Here is a 19,037-nt window from a genome sequence, read left to right on the forward strand (position 1 = left end):
TTTTTAATTACATTTTCAATTTCACTGATTGTGATTGGGGTGTTTAAAATGTTTTTATCTTCTTCATTAAAGTTTGGTAATTCATGAGTATCTAGAAATCTGTCCATTTCTTCTGTATTTTCCATTTTATTAGAGTACAGGTTCTCAAAGTAGGTGTTCATGATCCTCTGGATTTCTTTTGGATCTGTTGTGACTTTGCCTTTTTCATTCCTGATTGTATGGATCTGAGCCTTTTCTTTCCCTTTTTTGATAAGATTAGCTAAGGGTTTGTTGATTTTATTTATTCTTTCAAAAAACCACCTCTTTGTTTCATTTATTTTTTGCATCGTTTTCTTAGTTTCAATTGCATTGATTTCTGCTCTGATCTTTATAATTTCCTCTCTTGTTTGAGCTTTGGGTTTTTCTTGCTCTTGTTTTTCTAGGAGTCTAAGTTTCATCATTAAGTTGTTTATTTGAGCCCGCTCTGTTTTCCTAGTGTCGGCATTCAATGTTATGAATTATCCACGTAGAACTGCTTTCATTGTGTCCCAAAGATTCCTGTATGTTGTATTGGCATTCTCATTTATTTGTAAAAACTGTCTAATTTCTTCTTTAATTTCCTCTGTAATTCATTGATTGTTTAGAGGAGTGTTGTTCAGTTTCCATGTGCTTGTGAAGTTTCTATAGTTTCTTGTGCTATTGATCTCCAGTTTGATTGCACTATGATCTGATAATATACAGGGGATGATTTTAATTGTTTTGCATTTATTTAGACCTGTTCTGTGAGCCAGTATGTGGTCTGTCTTGGAGAATGATCCATGTGCAGCTGAAAAGAATGTATATTCTGATTTTTGGGGGTGGAATACTCTATAAACATCTATTAAGTCCATGTGTTCCAAAGCTTGGTTCAGTTCTATTATTTCATTGTTGATTTTCTGCCTAGATGATCTGTCAATTTGTGATAGTGGGGTATTTAAATCCCCCACTACAATTGTATTAGTGCTTATTTGGTTTTTCATGTTACTTAATATTTGTTTTATATAGTTGGGTGCGTTTATATTTGGTGCATATATGTTTATGATTGTCAGCTCTTCCTCTTGAATTGTTCCCTTTACAAGGATGTAGTGTCCTTCTTTGTCTCTCTTAATGAGTTTTGGTTTGAAATTTACTTTATCTGAGAATAAGATTGCTACCCCTGCTTTTTTCTGGGCTCCTGACGCATGGAGAGTTGTTTTCCATCCTTTCACTTTCAGTCTATGGACTTCCTTTTGCACTAGGTGTGTTTCTTGTATACAACATAGTGTTGGATTTTGCTTCTTAATCCATTCTGCCAATCTATTTCTCTTGATTGGTGAATTGAGGCCATTAACATTGATGGTTATAACTGATATATTCTGACTTATTCTTATCATGTTATTGTCCTTTTGTTGACTCTTTTTACTTTTTCTCCCATCTCCTTTTAGTTTTTTGGTTTGCCTATTTGATTTGGTCTGTTGGGCCTCATGTTATTGTGAACTTCATTATCCTTTTCTAGGATATTGTTTAGAATTCCTTGCAGTGCTGGTTTGGTATTCATGAAATTTCTCAGGTGCTCTTTGTCATGGAAGTATCTTATTTCCCCACCTATTTTGAAAGAGAGTTTTTCAGGATTTATCAGTCTAGGTTGGAGGTTCTTTTAGGACTTGGAATACCTCACTCCAGGTTCTCCTTGACCCAAGAGTTTGTGTTGAAAAGTCTGCTGTGATTCTAATGGGCTTTCCTTTGCATGTGATTTGTTTCTTTTCTCTTACTGCTTGTAGTATTTTGTTTTTCTATTGGATTTCTGGAATCTTGATTCTTAAATGTCTAGGTGTAGATTTTTTTTGATCGTGGCTAGTTGGGGTTCTATATGCCTCACTTATCTGTATGTCTAATTCTTCCCTTCTGTTTGGGAAGTTTTCTGTCATTAATTCTGTGAAGAGTTTTTTTATGTCGTTTGCGTTTTCTCCTGTTTTTTCATGAATTCCTATCACTCTTATGTTATTTTTCTTTGTATCGTCTAGGAGTTGTTGGATTGATTTCTCATGATCCCTTACTGTTTTTAATAGATCTCTTTTTTCACGGTCACTGACTGCTATCCTATCTTCTATATCTGAAATTCTATCTTCGCAATCTTTTATTCTGTTGTGTACACTTTCAATAGAGTTTTTAATCTCCTGGATATCTGTTTGAATCTGTTTTATGGATTCGATTTCTTTCCTCTGTTGGGCATTCATTGTTTCCATTTCTTTCTTATGCTGAGTCTTCATGGCTTCTATCATGGTCTTGAGCTCATCTATTTTTTTGTTAGTTTCTGCTCTAGAGTCTCGAATCATGGCTTCCATTTTGCTCATCATCTCTCTGGTTAACTGGGAAATTATTTCTGATTTGAATTTTTCTAGAGCCTGATTGATCTGTTTTGTTACCTCCTGTGCTATGCGTCCAGGGTGTCCTGTTGGTTCACTATCAGACTTTTCATCTTCATTTTATTTTGTTACCTCCTGTGCTATGGGTCCAGGGAGTCCTGTTGGTTCACTATCAGACTTTTCATCCTCATTTGTCCTACTATTTGCTATTGGTGAACTGGAAATCTGTTTTTGTGTCTTGCCTAAGTGTTTTCTCATTTTTATTTTTATTGTTGGGTTGTCCTTCTTTAATTTCTGGGTATTACTTAAATCTTCCTAATATAGTTGCGTTTTAGCTTTTGAGTTTCTAATGACTCATAGACATCCTCATTTTCATAATATCAGAGAAAACAACTCTTTAAATTAATCACAACCCTTTATCCCAATTGATACATTCAGCAGCCCAATAGGATCAGGCACAGCTTGCAAACTGACCACTTGTGGTAGTCATTAATGTATCACCTTTAACTCATGTGAATTAAATTAATTTCAAGAAGCAGCCCATAATATGTTTTCAGTGAATATGCTTTTCAATACAGCATCTTTACCATTTAGGATGGGGGGTTAGACTTAGAATGAGAGGATTAGATAAATGAGAGAATTAGAGCAGGTTTGAAGTGAATCGAGAAGATGTAGAATTATCTTACTATCTTTACAAAGCTATTAACTTCAGGGGGGATAGAGAGAGTGCAGCACAGTTTTTAATAGCTGAAACATCCCACTTGCCTATCAACTGGAGATTTTTTTTTTTTTTTTGCTACCAGGGATTGAACTTGGGTCCTTGTGCTTGCAAGGCAGGCCACTGAACCACTGAGCTAAATCCCTGGCCAGAGAATGTTTTTTTATATATAAAATAGAGCACTACTCAGCCATAACGGATAAGGAACTAGAGGCATTTATAGCTAAATGGATGCACACTGAGGCCATACTCTTAGGTGAATAAATAGGACACATGTGTAAATACCAGTTTCTCTGGTGTGAAAAGCTAAGTGCAAATAAGGATCAAAATGCATAATTGATAATATGAAATAGGAAGAAACTGTGTAAAGGAGTAGGGGGAGTGGGAAGTGTAGGGGAAAGGAAAGAAGGGAAAAGAAAAAATATGAGAAAAGCAAAAAATGGAAACATCATTGTAAATAGGGAGGGTGGAGGGAGGTGAAGGGAGGGCAGGGGTATGGGGAAAATATAAGAACCAAGATAAGTAATTTAAAGGTACGAGATCCTAATGATGAATGTAACTGTATTGTATACATAAAATGTACCAATAAACTTAATGAAAAAAAGAGAAATAGGTATTAAATCAGTATTACTTACCAAATTTCATGGTTTATTTTTAATTAACTTTATTGGTACATTTACATTATATAATATGATGACATTCATCATTAAAAATTTGCAACTTTACATAATCCATCTTGGTTCTTATTTTTTCCCCAGTCCCCTGCCCTCCCTTTAACCCCTCCATCCTTCCCTATCTACAAAGACTTTGTTTCCACTTTTTCTTTTTCTCATACTAATTCTATTCCCTTCTTCCTTTTCCCCTAGACATCCCACTTCCCCTTCAACTTTGCACCTTTTCTTCCTGTTTCACATTATCTCTTGTACCTTTTTAGTTCTTATTTACACTTTGTTTCACACACTGCAGAAACTATTCAGTATTTACAGATGTGTGTCCTATTTATTTCACTTAAGAGTATGGACACAATGTGCATCCATTTAGCTACAAATGTCTCTAATTTCTCATTCTTTATGGCAAGCAATACATTTTATTTAAAAAGTATATTTTATCCAGTCTCCTATTGATGGTCAGTTGGGCTTCTTCCAAGTTTTAGCTATCACCGAATTGTGCTGCTATGAACATGGGTGCACATATAACCCTGTGGTATGATTCTTCTAATTCTTTTGGGAAGATACCCATATGGGGAATAGCTGGGTCAAATGGGACTTCCAGTCCTAGTTCTCTGAGGTATCTCCATACTGATTTCCACAGTGGTTGCACCAGTTTACATTCTTACTAGCAGTGGAATAGGATTCTTCTTTCCTCATATCCCTGCCAGTATTTGTTATTGATTGATTTCATTTTTTAAATTTTTATTTATTTATGTATTTGGCACCAGGAATAGAACTTGGGCCCCTGTGTTTTCAAAGCAGGTGTTGGAACCACTGAGCTAAATTCCTGGTCCTAATTTATGATAGCAGCCATTATTTGTGGGGTGAGGTGGAATCTCAGTGTTGTTTTCATTTGCATCTCTTGAATGACCAGTAATGTTGAACATTTTTTAATAAGTTTATTTGCTATTTCTACTTCTTTGTCTGAGGAAGAGCAGGTGAAAAGTTTTTCCCACATTGTAAGTTGTCTCTTCACACTATTGGTCATTTCTCTTGCTGTGCAGAAGCTTTTTGATAAGAAGACATCTCACTTACTGATTATTCATGCTAGTTCATGGGCAAATAAGGTTTTGCTCATAAAATCTTCTCCGCTACTAATGTCTTGAAGAATTCTTCCTAACCTCTTTTTTCAGCCTGTTTAGTGTTTCTCTTTTAATATTTAGATCTTTAATTCATTTCAATTTTAGTTTAGTGTGTGCTGATAGGTATAGGTCTAATTTTAATCTTTGGCAAGTTGTAACCCAGTTTTTCCAGTACCATTTATTAAATACGCTATCTTTCTACCAGTAAAGGTGTTTGGCTCCATTGTCAAACATGAAGTGGCAGAGTGTGTCTGGAGTTGTTTATGCTTCTTCAGATTATTTGTTAATGATGAAAAAGAATACTATCTGAGCTATACTGGTACAATTGAATATGTTTTATTCATTTTCAGTCCTTTGTTATTCATCTAATTTTATTTGATAAATTTAAAGTCATATTTCTGTTTAGAATCATAAAAATATTTCTCAAGAAATTTTAAAAAAAGATTTTCCATCTTTTTAACTTAAACTTTTGAAATACTTTTATGGAACTGTAACACCCACAGAGAAAAGTCAAAATTCACCTAAGTAAACAGATTTTGGAATTTCATAAATTGCATAGGCATATGCAAACAAAACCAGGCCAAGTGGCAATACATTGTCAGGTTTCTTATTTTCCCTTCCAGTAACTATGCCATAAAAGAACTACTATAATATCCAGAACTCTAATTATCAGTGGGTTTTGACTGGTTTTGAATGTTGGATATATGAAATCGCACAGCCTTCTTCCTTATTTGCCTTTCTTCAGGGTACCTGAACCTTTTATTTGGATAAAAATAATACTAAAACCAGTTCTTCAAAGAGGAATGTTTCTTAACTTAGATTGTAGATTTTCTAATTAACTGTGACATTAATTCAAGAGGTCTTTTTAAATTAGATTGTACATTTAAGGTTTATAATATTCATTTACTTTAATGAAAGCTTTAAATTAGAAATTTCAGCAGAAGTGCATGTTAGTGGGGGTGTGGCTTGGCAAGGTAAATGTTATGTGCAAAGAAGTGATCAGAGATTGCCCTGTTACTTTACCTAAGGAACTGTTCTGAATCAAAGTTATTATTACATGCAAATAAATTTAACCTATATAACAATATAAACAGTTAAGATTAAATGTGTAATTTATTTTTAGGATCTGTTTAAGGACAAACTGCTAGAAATAATGTCAAGTATTCAAACTTACTGCCAAGTGAGTTCAATGTCAGATTTTGGAACTCAAAATTATGAGCAATGGGCCATTCAAATGGAAAAAAAAGGTAATTTGGGTTTTGATCAAACAGTTTTATCCCATGTTTATGCCAAAATTTCAAGTGATTATATCACATGTTCATGACCAAACTGAAAGCGAATGGAATATCAAAAAGAATTTCTGTATTTTGTATAGGACATACATACACATGTTCTAATTCCTTATCTAAATAAAGATGCCCCAACTCATCCAGTTCCCTTGTTCACTTATTGTATATATTAAATATTAGCTAAATGTTAGCACTGTCTCCAAAGGTGTACTCCACTGATACACTTTGCATGCCATTCCTCCATGGGGCCAGTACATGTTCTTTCTGATGTGTTGCTCAAACAGCAAGTCTAGGAGTTGGAAAACCTGGCACCTTTTAGAATTCATGGCTCTCTTGAGTCTTATCATGATCATTTCAAAACCAAGGTGAATCCAGTTTTGAAGTCCTAATATAGTGTCCATAATTGTAGAGTTTGTATGCTCACTATTTCACTTGCGTATTTTATTCTTTCCTAGCTGCTAGAGAAGGAAATCGAAAAGCTCGTGTCTGTGCAGAACATTTGAGGAAGTATAATGAAGCCTTACAAATTAATGACACAATCCGAGTGATTGATGCATATAATCACCTCGAAACTTTCTATCATGATGAGAATGTGAAGAAATTTGCAGTTCTGGAAGATGACAGTGATGTGAATAGTAGTGATGATGACTGTGATGGTGATGGAGATAGGACTGCTTTGAAGCGACTGGAGAAACAAGATGAGACAGACAGATTTCTTGTGACTTTGTTTTCTGGTAAGGTCAAAAGTAACATATTGGATGCTCTCATGCATTTAGCTCTTTAACATGAGCCGACTGCTTCTGGTAAGCATGCTCCAATACTTGCTTAAAAATTCATTTTGAAAGAAACCCCTGCAGGCTGTGGCTGGGTCTAATTGATGTGATCAGATTGTTGCCTGTATGATCCTAATCAGTTATTTGATAATCTAGTTGTATCATCAAGACAAATAAATGTATTAATTAGAACAGCCTAGTTATTAGATATAATACAAAATCAAGTACAGATGACTCATAACTCAGTGCACAAACACATGAAATCTTCCAGCTGAAGTCTGAAGATGTAGCTCAGCAGCACAGAGCCTTGCTGGCAAGCATGAGGACCTGAGTTCAAGTCCCAGTGTTGGAGAAAAAAAATTTTCCAGTTGAATTATTTGTATATTTTACTAATTTATACTAATTTTAAAGTTTTTTAAATTATTTATTTTAAACTTTGAAAATAAAAATTGTATGTATTTGTGACGTACAACATGATATTTTAATATATAGTCATATACTCTCTCTCTCTCTATATATATATATATATATATATAGTGGAATGGCTAAATCAAGCTAATTAACATTAATAATGATAATTCTTTCTTAAAGAAAACAAAAAAATGTTGAAAAACCTGGCTGATAACCCAGAGTATGAAAATGAAAAGCTGACCAAATTAAGAAATACTATATTGGAACACTATACAAGGACTGAGAAACCAGCACATGGAATAATTTTTACAAAAACCAGACAAAGTGCACATGCCCTTTCCCAGTGGATTACTGAAAATGGAAAATTTGCAGAAGTAGGGGTCAAAGCCCATCATCTGATTGGAGCTGGACACAGCAGCGAGTTCAAGGCTATGACACAGGTATAAACATCACCTCACACTTCTTTTCTTGTGCTACTCTCACTCTTACAGAATTTTAATGCTTTTCATCAATTCTCTCATCAGCCACAAGTATATTGACAGAATAAAATATGTGTTTTGGAATAAAGTTTAACAGCAACCTAATCTATGGTATTTAATACTTTAAACATTGTCTTAGAAGTCAGTTTTACTTTTCACACTTGGAAGAACTTTCTAAGTTGAGTTTTTTTTTCTGCAAAAATGAGTGATGCTTAAAAACAATGTAGATAAATGATTTCCATATGAAATTGGGTGAAAAAATCAAACTTTCATGAAAATATGTGCTTTATAATTAGAATTATGCAAAAGTATAATTGCATCGAATGAAACCGATAAGAGAATCTGTAAAATATTTGCTGTTAGAGATTTTGAGTTTTGGGAGGTTTTCTGTTTCTTTTTAACTTTTTAATTAAATTGGCTTTCATTCCATTATACTATTTATTGTATGCATAGTAAGAAAAAAAAAGCTTTGGGAGAGAAAAATGACAATTGACATGGGTAAATCATTTTCTTAGAAGAATAAGACTCTGCTCTTCTGAAGTGATACTTCAGTTAGGTCACAGTTATCTCACTCAGAGCAACAAGTAAATCCATTTAATTTGTGAGCAAAAGTAAATCCACTTAATTTGTGTTTAGAAAAAAGGTTCATGTAATTGTTCACTATAACTCTGAATATACCCCATGCTTGCACTTATGTTAGAGTTCCAAAATTTAGTGACAGAGAAAACAGTTTTCCTTGAGTTTGTTTCCTCCTAGTGGATGAGAATTGGTTGACTTTGCCCCTTTTGTCCTTGCTTCCGAGAGGCTTGAAGGCAAAACTGAAGTTTAGCCTCATGACCTCTTTGTTAATCCTTACACTAATCCATCTATACTCTTCTACGTTGAGTCCTATTTTTTGCTTTTCCTATTATATTTATTAGCTTTAGTGTTATGAATTTTATTGAGTAGCCTCAGCTCCTATTTGAAAAGAGATAAGGTGCAGATGAAAAGCCTATTTTTAAACTACTTACTCCTCTTTATTCACTTCCAACCTGAGAACTGCATGCAAAAACACAGACCAAACTCTCTTCCACACTTTCTGCATCCTCACCTTGCAAACTGGAGGAAGCTTATACCTAAGGAGGGAGTGAAGTAATTACTTGCTGTGATTGGAGGATCCGACACTGAGTCTGAAACTTCATTCTTCAAGTGATTCCTTTGAATTAAATCACAGACGTGTTCTAAAATCCAAGAATGTGTTATGTTTTTATCAGTGGATATGAGAGTTTAAGGAGACATAATCAAAGATTCTAGAGGAGACTTTACAGGGTTCTTCAGTAATTAGGAGTCAAATGAAAGCTCTAATGTCTCTAAGAAGAAAGAGAAGGGCATAGCAGAACACATGGTTGAGTCCGGAAGGTTTGTTCTGTTTAATGTATACAGAGAGAAAAGACAATGTGAGCATGCTCACCTATCCTTTCTATGCAAGGGCCAGAGGCATATTTTAATATATTTATTTTAATATATTCATATTTATATTAACCTTCAAATTTTATTTTATTTAAAAATACTTGCTGTAATTATGTCTCTACTAGCCTATTCCATTTTTATGTATATTATCCATTTCAATAAACCATATATTTATCTTGACCACTTAATAAGCTAGAAAGCATAACTTCCACTCTCTTCTCTGGAGGCAACTAATGTGGACTTTCAGGAATATTTCATGTATTTGTTGACCAAATGATCCTTAAAATACCTGAATGCAGCATGCACTATCATTTTCTTTGTAACTCAAAACTTAACAATCTCTAAAAGTGCCACCGCATTTTATTATCATAATATTAAAGATTTTAAAGTTAAAATGGTGAACAAAATAGCCCATTTTAAGCTTCTCATTACTGTATCCTCTTCTCAGCTGACAACATCCCATCTTTTCTTCCTCCCAAACCACCATCAATTTATTTCTTTGGCATAAATGATGGTCTTTCCACCTCCAGGCTGGAGGATGGAAATATTTTTGTTATTGTATAGTAATCCCAGATTGTAAATCAAATGTTGTCTCACCATCATGCTCAATGCCAAAAAACAGATGGCAGCAAATCCATGTATGATCTAATCTTTTGATTTACACTGACCAGTTGCAATTTATTATTTCTTCTAATTAGAAGCTTTGAGTGTGTTTAGCATCACAAAATTTAATTTATTAAAATGTTTCCACAGAATGAACAAAAAGAAGTCATTAGTAAATTTCGCACTGGAAAAATAAATCTGCTTATCGCTACCACAGTGGCAGAAGAAGGTCTGGATATCAAAGAATGTAATATTATTATCCGTTACGGCCTTGTTACTAATGAAATAGCCATGGTACAGGTACATTAAAATCCTTCTTTCTAATGCATTGATTTTATATGTCTATATTAATTGCTTTACTTTAGCAAAATGTCACAAAACATCTTTGTTTTTTCTCTTGTTTTGTTAACACTGGATATTGAACCTAGAGCCTTCTCAATCAGCTGCATCCACAGCCCTGTAAATTTTCTTATTTCAAGACAGTGTCTCACTGAGTTGCCCGGGCTGGGCTTGAACTTGTGGTCTGCCTGCCTCAGCTTCTCACAGCGCTGGAATTACAGGGATAAACCTAGAGTTGCAGGTATACTCAGCTTAAAAGCACAATCTTAAAGAATTGTGCAGTACTGCCATTTATACTGCTATTATATAATTCATATGAAAGCCATATTTTTTGCATTCATTTTCTCTCATTTAGTTTATTGGTACATTTTACGTTTACAATACAGTTACATTCATTATTGGGATCTTGTACCTCTATGTGACAGGTCTTGGTTCTCATTTTTCCCCTTGTCCCTGCCCTCCCTTCATCCCCTCCTCCCCTCCCCATTTACAAATACTTCATTTCCATTTTTTTCATATTCTCATATTTTTTTCTTTTCCCTTATTACATTTACCATACCCTTCCCACTTTCCCTACGCCTTTATCCCTCTTCTTCCTATTTCACATTGTCAGTTATCGCATTAGGATCCCATGTACTATTATAGTTTTTCACACCAGAGAAACTATTCAGTATTTACACATGTGTGACTTATTTATTTCACTTAGTAGTATATCCTAAATATGTATCCATTGTCCTATGGATGAATCCAATTTCTATTTCTTTATGCCTAAGTAGTATTCCATTTTATAGAAAAAATACATCTTTATCCAGTCTCCAAGTGATGGACTAATGGGCTGTTTCCAAGTTTTAGCTATTACAAACTGTGCCACTATAAACATAGGTGCACATATATCACTGTGATATGGTTCTTTTAATCCTTTTGGAAAGATACCCAGCAGAGGGATGGCTGGGTCAAATGGAATCTCTAGTCCCAGCTCTTTGAGGTATCTCCATATTGATTTCTATAGTGGTTGCACCAGTCTGCACTCCCACCAACAATGGAGAAGGATTCCTTTCTCCCCACAACCCTGCCAACATTTGTTATAGTTTGATTTCTTGATAGCAGCCATTCTTTGTGGGCTCTTATCTAGAATATAAAAGAACTCAAAACAATCAGCACCCCCAAATCGGAAGACCTGATTCTAAAATGGGCATCTGAAATGAACAAACATTTCTGAGACAAAGAAGTAAAAGCAGCAAGTAAATATATGCAAAAAATATATATTTTTTTTTTTAAACAACAACTTCTCTCTGGTTGTTGTTATTTCTGTATCCTGAGATTTTTCAGGACTGTGACGGTCACCTTATTTGTAAAAATCGGAAGAGGACTTCTTATTCCTAGGATGTTTGTGAGTCTTTAGTGGGACCAGGAGTCTTGACTACACTCTCCACAGCTGTCCTACAAAGTAACACTTCCAAGTCTTAGGGATCCCTGCTATTTCTGTATTTCTTTCATTTATTCTTTCAACTTTTCTGTATGTTTGAAATTTTTCATGATGAAATATCAAGTGGGGCAAACTTATAAGAGGAGTAACTAAATAATAGAACAACATATCCAAGTTTCCACTGAAACTTTGTGTTATCTCTTGTCCACCTGTATTGATAGTACTGCAGTTATATTTAATGAGCATATACAGGAGTTATGGTGACTGATAATCCTAACATTCTTAAAATAATATTAACTAAAGGATTCTTGCTAATAATTAAAAGTGTATTCTTAACTGGAAGGCAGATCATAGATTAAGATAACCAGGTAACCCTTGAAATAGGAAGTAATTATATTTCAAGAGTGAACTTGTAAATCAGAGGTTTGCCACTCAGAATGCATTTTTCCTTGAGGATATTACAGCTGTTAGTTCCGCTCCTGAGCCAGGCCAGAAAAGCTTATAGCATTCAAAATGCACCTGAATATTGCTTTTTAAGGAGGCTATAGAAATTGTCTCTGAACTGAGCATGGTTCCATGGGAAGAGGGGGCCCAAAATCTAATGTAAGATGCCAAGAACAAATTTACACTATCACCAGCCCAGATGCAAGGATGATGGATGTCCGTTCTCCCTCTTCATGCCTTCTTCCGGGTGGGAGGACTCCCAGCCCAAATCGCTGCTCATGGTTCCCATGGTTTGACAGGGATTCTCTGAGGATGAAAAGCCTGGACAGGGTAGGGCTGTTATTGAAGCCTTTGAAGGTTGGTGTGGAGACCTGACCATCATCAGTCTAGAATATTTTCTGTATATTAAAGCACATGTTTTTAAGTTTCAGGAAGCTGACTTCCAAAGAATGTATACAAATTAATTTTACTAGAAACAGAGATCATTTGAAGTTTGGGATGCAGAGCAATGGATATAATTCCAGGCCTGAAACAGGGAAGTTTGTAAGAAGCCTTTCATGTGTTTAATTTTTTTCATGTTCTCAGGCCCGTGGTCGAGCCAGAGCTGAGGAGAGCACCTACATCTTGGTTGCCCCCAGTGATTCAGGAGTTGTTGAACGTGAGATAGTTAATGATTTTCGAGAGAAGATGATGTACAAAGCTATCCACCATGTTCAGAATATGAATCCAGAAGATTATACTCAGAAGGTATTATTTTTGGCCACCTTTTAATTTAGTTTTCATTTTAAAATGACTTCAATGTTGTTACCATTGATATTTCTGTGGCTGTTTCTCCAGTCAGAAACTATACTGAATTATAAATTGCAGTTTGATGGGTTGTGTTTAATCCATATCCACACACAAAGAATTATGATCTGCAATGGGTGGGGAATTGTCAGAAAGTCTTTGTTTATTCCAGAGAAACCAACCATAAACATTAATAATATAAATTCAGGCTTTCCTTGATCCAAAAAGATTAACTCAGTTTACCTATTCAATCTAATTCAATAATTTTTGTTAAGTCTTATCTGTCATACAAGCACATTTGTTTTTATATATTTATAAAATGTCTACTGTGCACAAGAGAATGTTCTAGAAACAGAGAACATGGTAACAAACAATACAGATAAGACCCTTGCTACAAGCATGTACCTCATGAGGTTTGGAGAAAAGAAACAATGAACAAAAATTTAAATAGCAGCATATACATCATATGAAGGTAAGCGCTAAAGAATTAGAATATAATAATATAGAATGAGTCACCAAATGGCTGTTTAAATTGGATGCTTGAGGAAGGCCTCTGAGAAGAAGTCATATTGAGGTTAGTTCTGAATGATTTTAATATGTCATCTAGCTGCATCTCAATTCACTAACAGAGTTATTTGAATTGTGTGAAAGAATACTGAAAGAATGTATTCTACAATATTTCAGGAAATCCTTCATATGACTGAATTAAAGACTGTAACTACTATAATAGCAAACAATCCATTTAGAAGAAAATTCACACCCTTGCATATGGGTGTGAATGTTAGTTTCTTAACATTGGAATTGGCTCTACCCTAAATAGAGTCTCAGGAAAGGGCTGCTTTCAAATTGGTGTGTGTGTGTGCAAAGCTTTAACCAATTCCAAGGTTTCCTGGCCAGGTTTCTACACAAACTTGTATTTTAAAACCCCTTTAAATATAAATCAAACCAAACATTTTGGAGTGTCAAACTTTTTCATTAAGTAATACCACTAGAAAGTTGCTGATTCACATTTAATGTTCTAAGAGAATGAATCAACTGAGTATTTATTAAGACTGATGTTTCAAGGCTAATTTCAGGTAAACTCCAGGAAAATCTCTGGAGTTTATGAGTCAAATTGCCCCAGACAATTTTTAGAATAAAATATTGCATTCATTAGCTTTTCATTACTAGTGTGAAATACCTGAGGGAGGCTACTTTATAAAGAAAGGAGGTTTATTTGGGCTCATGATTCTAGAAGTATGGGTCCAAACAGTTTGAGAAAGACTTAGTGAGGGCCATCACAAGCTGGATTGCATTATGGCAGGAATACATGTGTATGTCTGTTTGTGTCTGTGTGGTAGCTTTACTAAGTCTACCAGAACTCAGCCATGGGTTTTTCATCTCAGTGATCTAAACTCTTATAAATCACTTCTCAAAGGCCCCACTTCTAAAACATCCTGGCCAAATTAAGTTTCATACTCTTAATAGTATTAACATTAGACTTTGGGGATTACACACCTGCACAAATATGGGGTGACAAACCATATTCAAATTACAGTAGACATAGTCCTTTCAGGGACTCCAAACTAGACTACCTTTTTAGTTCTCCTTTGGCTAAGAGTTCTGCTGTCCTGAGATTACACTAAATGGATGAGCTTAGGTGGAATGATGATGAAATCGGGCATATGCCACCACCACTAATCTGCTCAAAGACTAGCAAAAACTCTCAACAAGTCACAACTGCTAGGAAAGTGGCTATGTTCTTCTGATTTGAGAATCTCGTAAAACATAATGTTCATGTGACCACTAATATATGGTAAAAGTTGGCAGATAAAGTGAAGCTTACTTTCCATGTTGTACACAGACTTTAGATAACTGAAAGCTTCTTAGAACCAAGTCAGACTTCTAGGAACAAGTTAAACGTTTTCCCTGGCACTAACCCAACATTTTTGTGTTTTATATATTTTTGTATTTTATTTGAACTTAGAGTATACAGAAGAATTTTTCTGGGGTCATTGCCTCTTTATTTTTATGTCCTAGACCACTAGCTAAGTGTATATTTTTGCAGCTATTTAAGATATTTCAAAAAAATTTCAGAGAGCTATTTTAATACAATTATGAAATAAAACAAAAACATTGAATATTCCCTTCTCTATGCAGATTTTGGAATTACAGATGCAAAGCATAATGGAACAGCAAATGAAAATCAGGAGAAATATTGCAAAGCATTTTAAGGACAATCCATCATCAATAACTTTTCTCTGCAAAAACTGTCATGTGCTAGCCTGCTCAGGGGAAGATATTCATGTAATTGAGAGGATGCATCATGTCAATATGACAAAAGAATTCCAGTAAGTCCAGGGACACCCATTTTAAAGTTTTCCTACTAGCAGTGAACACCCATATTCTTGTGAATATGAGATTTTTGATATGAAATTTTGAATATGAAATTGTGAAAATTAGATTTTTGTTCAGAACTTTCCTTTTTAAACACCCCCTCAATATATTACCATTCCTAATGTTTGTTTTTTTCTTTTTAATTTATTTACTTTTATTACTTCATATTTGCAGTACATAATGATTGCATTCCTTGAAGAGAACTCATACACATATATAACAAATACATCTAAATTGTTTTTTCCCTCTCCCCCCCAATTTTATTTTGCCAGCATCAGGATCATTTATTTATCTTATAAGATGTTATAAAGTTAATTTTCATATATAAGATTAAAAATTAGACTAATACAGCAAAAAAATCAAAAGATGTAAGACAATCATATTGTCAAAGTATTCTTTTAGATACATTGTTAGTGCTGGATTACAATAACTTTTTCTATTTTGTTTCTTTATTCATATATTGTTTGTTTTTAAGGTGATGTGTTCTGGGCAAGAAGAGAGAGGTGTAAAACCCAAACCCATTCTGATCCACAGAATTTGTGGATGTCTTTGCTCTCAAATTTTTGAACAACCAACGTTAATTCAGAATAACCAACAGTCTTGAAAGGAGCCACAAAAGGCAACAAACACAACACTTGAGAGGTTGTGTAGAAAGATGACATCAGTTTCAGTTTCCACAGTAGAAAGAGTAAGAGGGAGAAGCAAGAGGGAGAGAGAAAAGGGGTATGGAGTGGTATAGGCACGTGGATGAGCATGAGGTACAACACAGATCCATTGGCTGCATGTCGATGTTTTGCCAATTCTTGCTGATGATTCTTCCTTATAATTTTAGGCAACTCTATATTGTGAGAGAAAACAAAGCACTGAAAAATAAGTTTTCCGACTACCAAACAAATAGAGAGATTATCTGCAAATGTGGCCAAGTGAGTAAATTGCAATGGGCTCAATTTTACTTTGATTAAAAGGAGTATACATTTAAATTTTCTCTCACTCTCTGTTTTGCTTTCCAGGCTTGGGGAACAATGATGGTGCACAAAGGCTTAGATTTTCCTTGTCTCAAAATAAGGAATTTTGTAGTTGTTTTCAAAGATAACTTACCCAAGAAGCAATACAAAAAGTGGGTTGAATTACCTATCACGTTCCCTGAACTTGACTACTCAGAATATTATAACTTTAGTGATGAAGATTAGCAGTTGAGTCAACATTCTCTTGGAATATTTTCAATTGAACATTTTATTCTTCTTCTTATTATTACCTTGAGAAATATTTTCATTGTACTAAAGAACTGATTTGAAAATTAATAAACTCTGCATTGAGCACTTTAAAGGAAAATAATAATTTTGTTTTCAATTATCCATCTTATTGACTGGCAGAGGGAAAATGTATCAAAATACTCATCAGTGCCGAGGATTACAGTACTGTGGAAAGAAAACCGAAGTATAAATGAGATTTCAAGATGCCAGTATCAATTGTCTATTATTTTCAAAATAAAATTAAGCAACTCCAGTCATCTTTGTGAACCAGTCTCCTTATTGGTAGAACATATACAATGTTGTCTTTTTTTGTTTGTATTAGTATTTTTGTTGTTGTTGTATGACAAATTGCCACAAATTTAGTGGCTGAAAACAACACTCATTTATTATAGCATGTGTTCTGTTCCTCAGAAGTCCAGGCAAGGTTCTGTGTTCAGGGTCTCACAAAGCTGAAATCAAGGTGTCAGCCAGACTGTGTTCTCATCTGGAGGCACTGAGGGAAGAATTCACTTCTAAGTTTATTGAAATTGTTGCCAGAAGTCCTTTCCTTGCAGGTGTCTGACTGAGATTCCTATTTTCTTGCTGAATGTGTGGGAATGCCTTTAATATGTAACCTTCTCAAGGTCCCCTCCCAGTATAGACATTTATTTCCAGGCAGCAGAAAAAACTCTCAAGTCTGCTAAGATGGAATATTTTATATATTTTAATTTAAATAACAGGAGAAATTATTTTGTCATATCCATAGACCCTGCAAAGACTCAAGGAAAGTGGGATTTTTCAAGATATCTGACTAGTGGGCAGGAATCTTGGGGACCATCTTAGAATTCTGGCTTCGTCGCACTTGTCCAATTTTTGTCATCAGTGACACTTATACATATCCAAAGGAACACACTTTTGTAAACATGAAGAACCATAAAAATAGAGGGCTATTCAGAATCAGCACAAAGTAGTTTAGGGCTTATTTCCTCACTCTCCATAAACACAACACCATGCTGGAAAATTGCCTAACAACAAAGTGGTGATTAAATTCAGACTACATTTCCTATGTGCCTTTGGAGAGAGGCGCTCATCTAATTGTCTAAAGTTCTCAGAAGATTTTTCAAGGAGGAAACATTGTATATTACTAGACAATAAAAAGAAACAGCTGCCTTTGCCTGTCCTTGGTTCTTGGCAATAGAAGAATCTCTGTGAGTGTTGACACTTTCAGTGTTTCTGAAGATGACCAGTCACTTGGAGATGGATACAGGGAACCCTGCAGGACATTTTCCCAGTGGAAAAGAAGCCTCTTTTACCAGGAAAGTACCATAGTATTATGAAACAAACCATAATTGACCATTTTAACTGGTACTTACCATATCTCACAGATACCTTGCTCCACAGAAACAATTACCACCTGTGACTAAGAAAAAGTAAAATCTTGGAGGAAAATAATTATTCTGTAACTCTAATGGATTAATTTAATTTAATGTAATACCAGTCTTGAATTTTTTCTTGACCTTAGCAAAGATGAATATTACCCAGAGCTCTGAGTAATAAAGAGGGCAAAAGATTGCAGTTTTCTTAAAACACTTTTTAAAAATCCCAGCTGATTCCATTTAAAATACTGCTGCTTTGTAGCATGTTTTGGAAAATATGCAAGAAACCAAATGCATGAAATAGCTAAATGAACTGCTGTAACATATGTGGACTGTTTTTGAGGTATCAACAAATATTGGGTTTTTCATCTATGTTTTCTACGGATGTTTTTCAATAAAAAGTATTGTTTCTAAGACACGCCCCTTCAAACTGGCACCACAGAGTACAGCCACTGCTCGTGACCCTCCAGTAGGCACAGCTCTTCCACCCAGTGCCACAGAGAAGGCCAGCCATGCTAGCACCAGTACTCATGCCCCACTCCTGCGAACAAGAGCAAGAAGGCCTCTCCGAGGCTCCTAGATGAAAATTGAAGACCACTGGAAAAGTGAAGAAAATCTGTGATAAAGGCATACCACACCACCGTAGTTGGCAAGTTGGAGGGACCAGCACCTCACAACAGAAGCTGGTCTAACTTCGGGGGAAAGACAGCTGTAACCTGCAGCAGAACCTTGCAGAGTTCAAACCAGCAGGAGGACAGAGATCTCAACTTGGGCCTTGCAGCCAAAAATCAGCCTGAACCTCAGGAGATAGCTGCTGGCTTGCTGAGACTAATTAGCATAGACCTGCACGTTCCTGCCCACACTGTCTATTGTGTCAACAGAGTCATATCCTGAAGGAGGCCCTCTATTTCTATTTGTATTTTTTATTTTCAAAGTAATATTTTTCACTTATTTTAAATCATTTGAAAATATTTTTATCCATCATTTTCTTTACTCAAATATTTTTTCATTTCTTAATATGCTTTTTCTCCTTTTCTTTTTCTCTCACTCTCTGCCTCATTCTCTCTCTTCCACCTTGATTTCCATTATTCTCCTTTTATTCTTGCTCCTATCCTATCCTAATTCGGATTTCTTTTCTTTCTTTTCACTTTCTTCTGTTTTTCCTTCTCTCAATTGCCATT

The 19,037-nt window shown here is 34.9% G+C and overlaps 1 protein-coding gene across 2 annotated transcripts in view; it reads left to right on the top strand.

Annotated features, from left to right (window-relative positions):
- Positions 1-16,493, top strand: part of Ifih1 (interferon induced with helicase C domain 1) — a 64,228-nt gene extending 47,735 nt beyond the window's left edge. The window contains exons 9-16 of one of the 2 annotated variants that reach the window (XM_010606848.2): positions 5,997-6,120; positions 6,618-6,896; positions 7,527-7,786; positions 10,028-10,177; positions 12,672-12,833; positions 15,012-15,202; positions 16,081-16,171; positions 16,259-16,493. In XM_010606848.2, the coding sequence (XP_010605150.1) occupies positions 5,997-6,120; positions 6,618-6,896; positions 7,527-7,786; positions 10,028-10,177; positions 12,672-12,833; positions 15,012-15,202; positions 16,081-16,171; positions 16,259-16,438 (1,437 nt within the window). In that variant the 3' untranslated portion in view covers positions 16,439-16,493. Of the gene's footprint in view, positions 1-5,996; positions 6,121-6,617; positions 6,897-7,526; positions 7,787-10,027; positions 10,178-10,305; positions 10,379-12,671; positions 12,834-15,011; positions 15,203-16,080; positions 16,172-16,258 lie in introns of those variants that run through there. The other variant, XM_010606849.1, reaches the window with a different exon arrangement.
- The last annotated feature ends 2,544 nt before the right edge of the window (positions 16,494-19,037 follow it).

The sequence above is a fragment of the Fukomys damarensis genome, unplaced genomic scaffold, assembly GCF_012274545.1.
Source record: "Fukomys damarensis isolate Sample0158 unplaced genomic scaffold, DMR_v1.0_HiC HiC_scaffold_26, whole genome shotgun sequence".
Taxonomy (NCBI): Eukaryota; Metazoa; Chordata; class Mammalia; order Rodentia; family Bathyergidae; genus Fukomys; species Fukomys damarensis.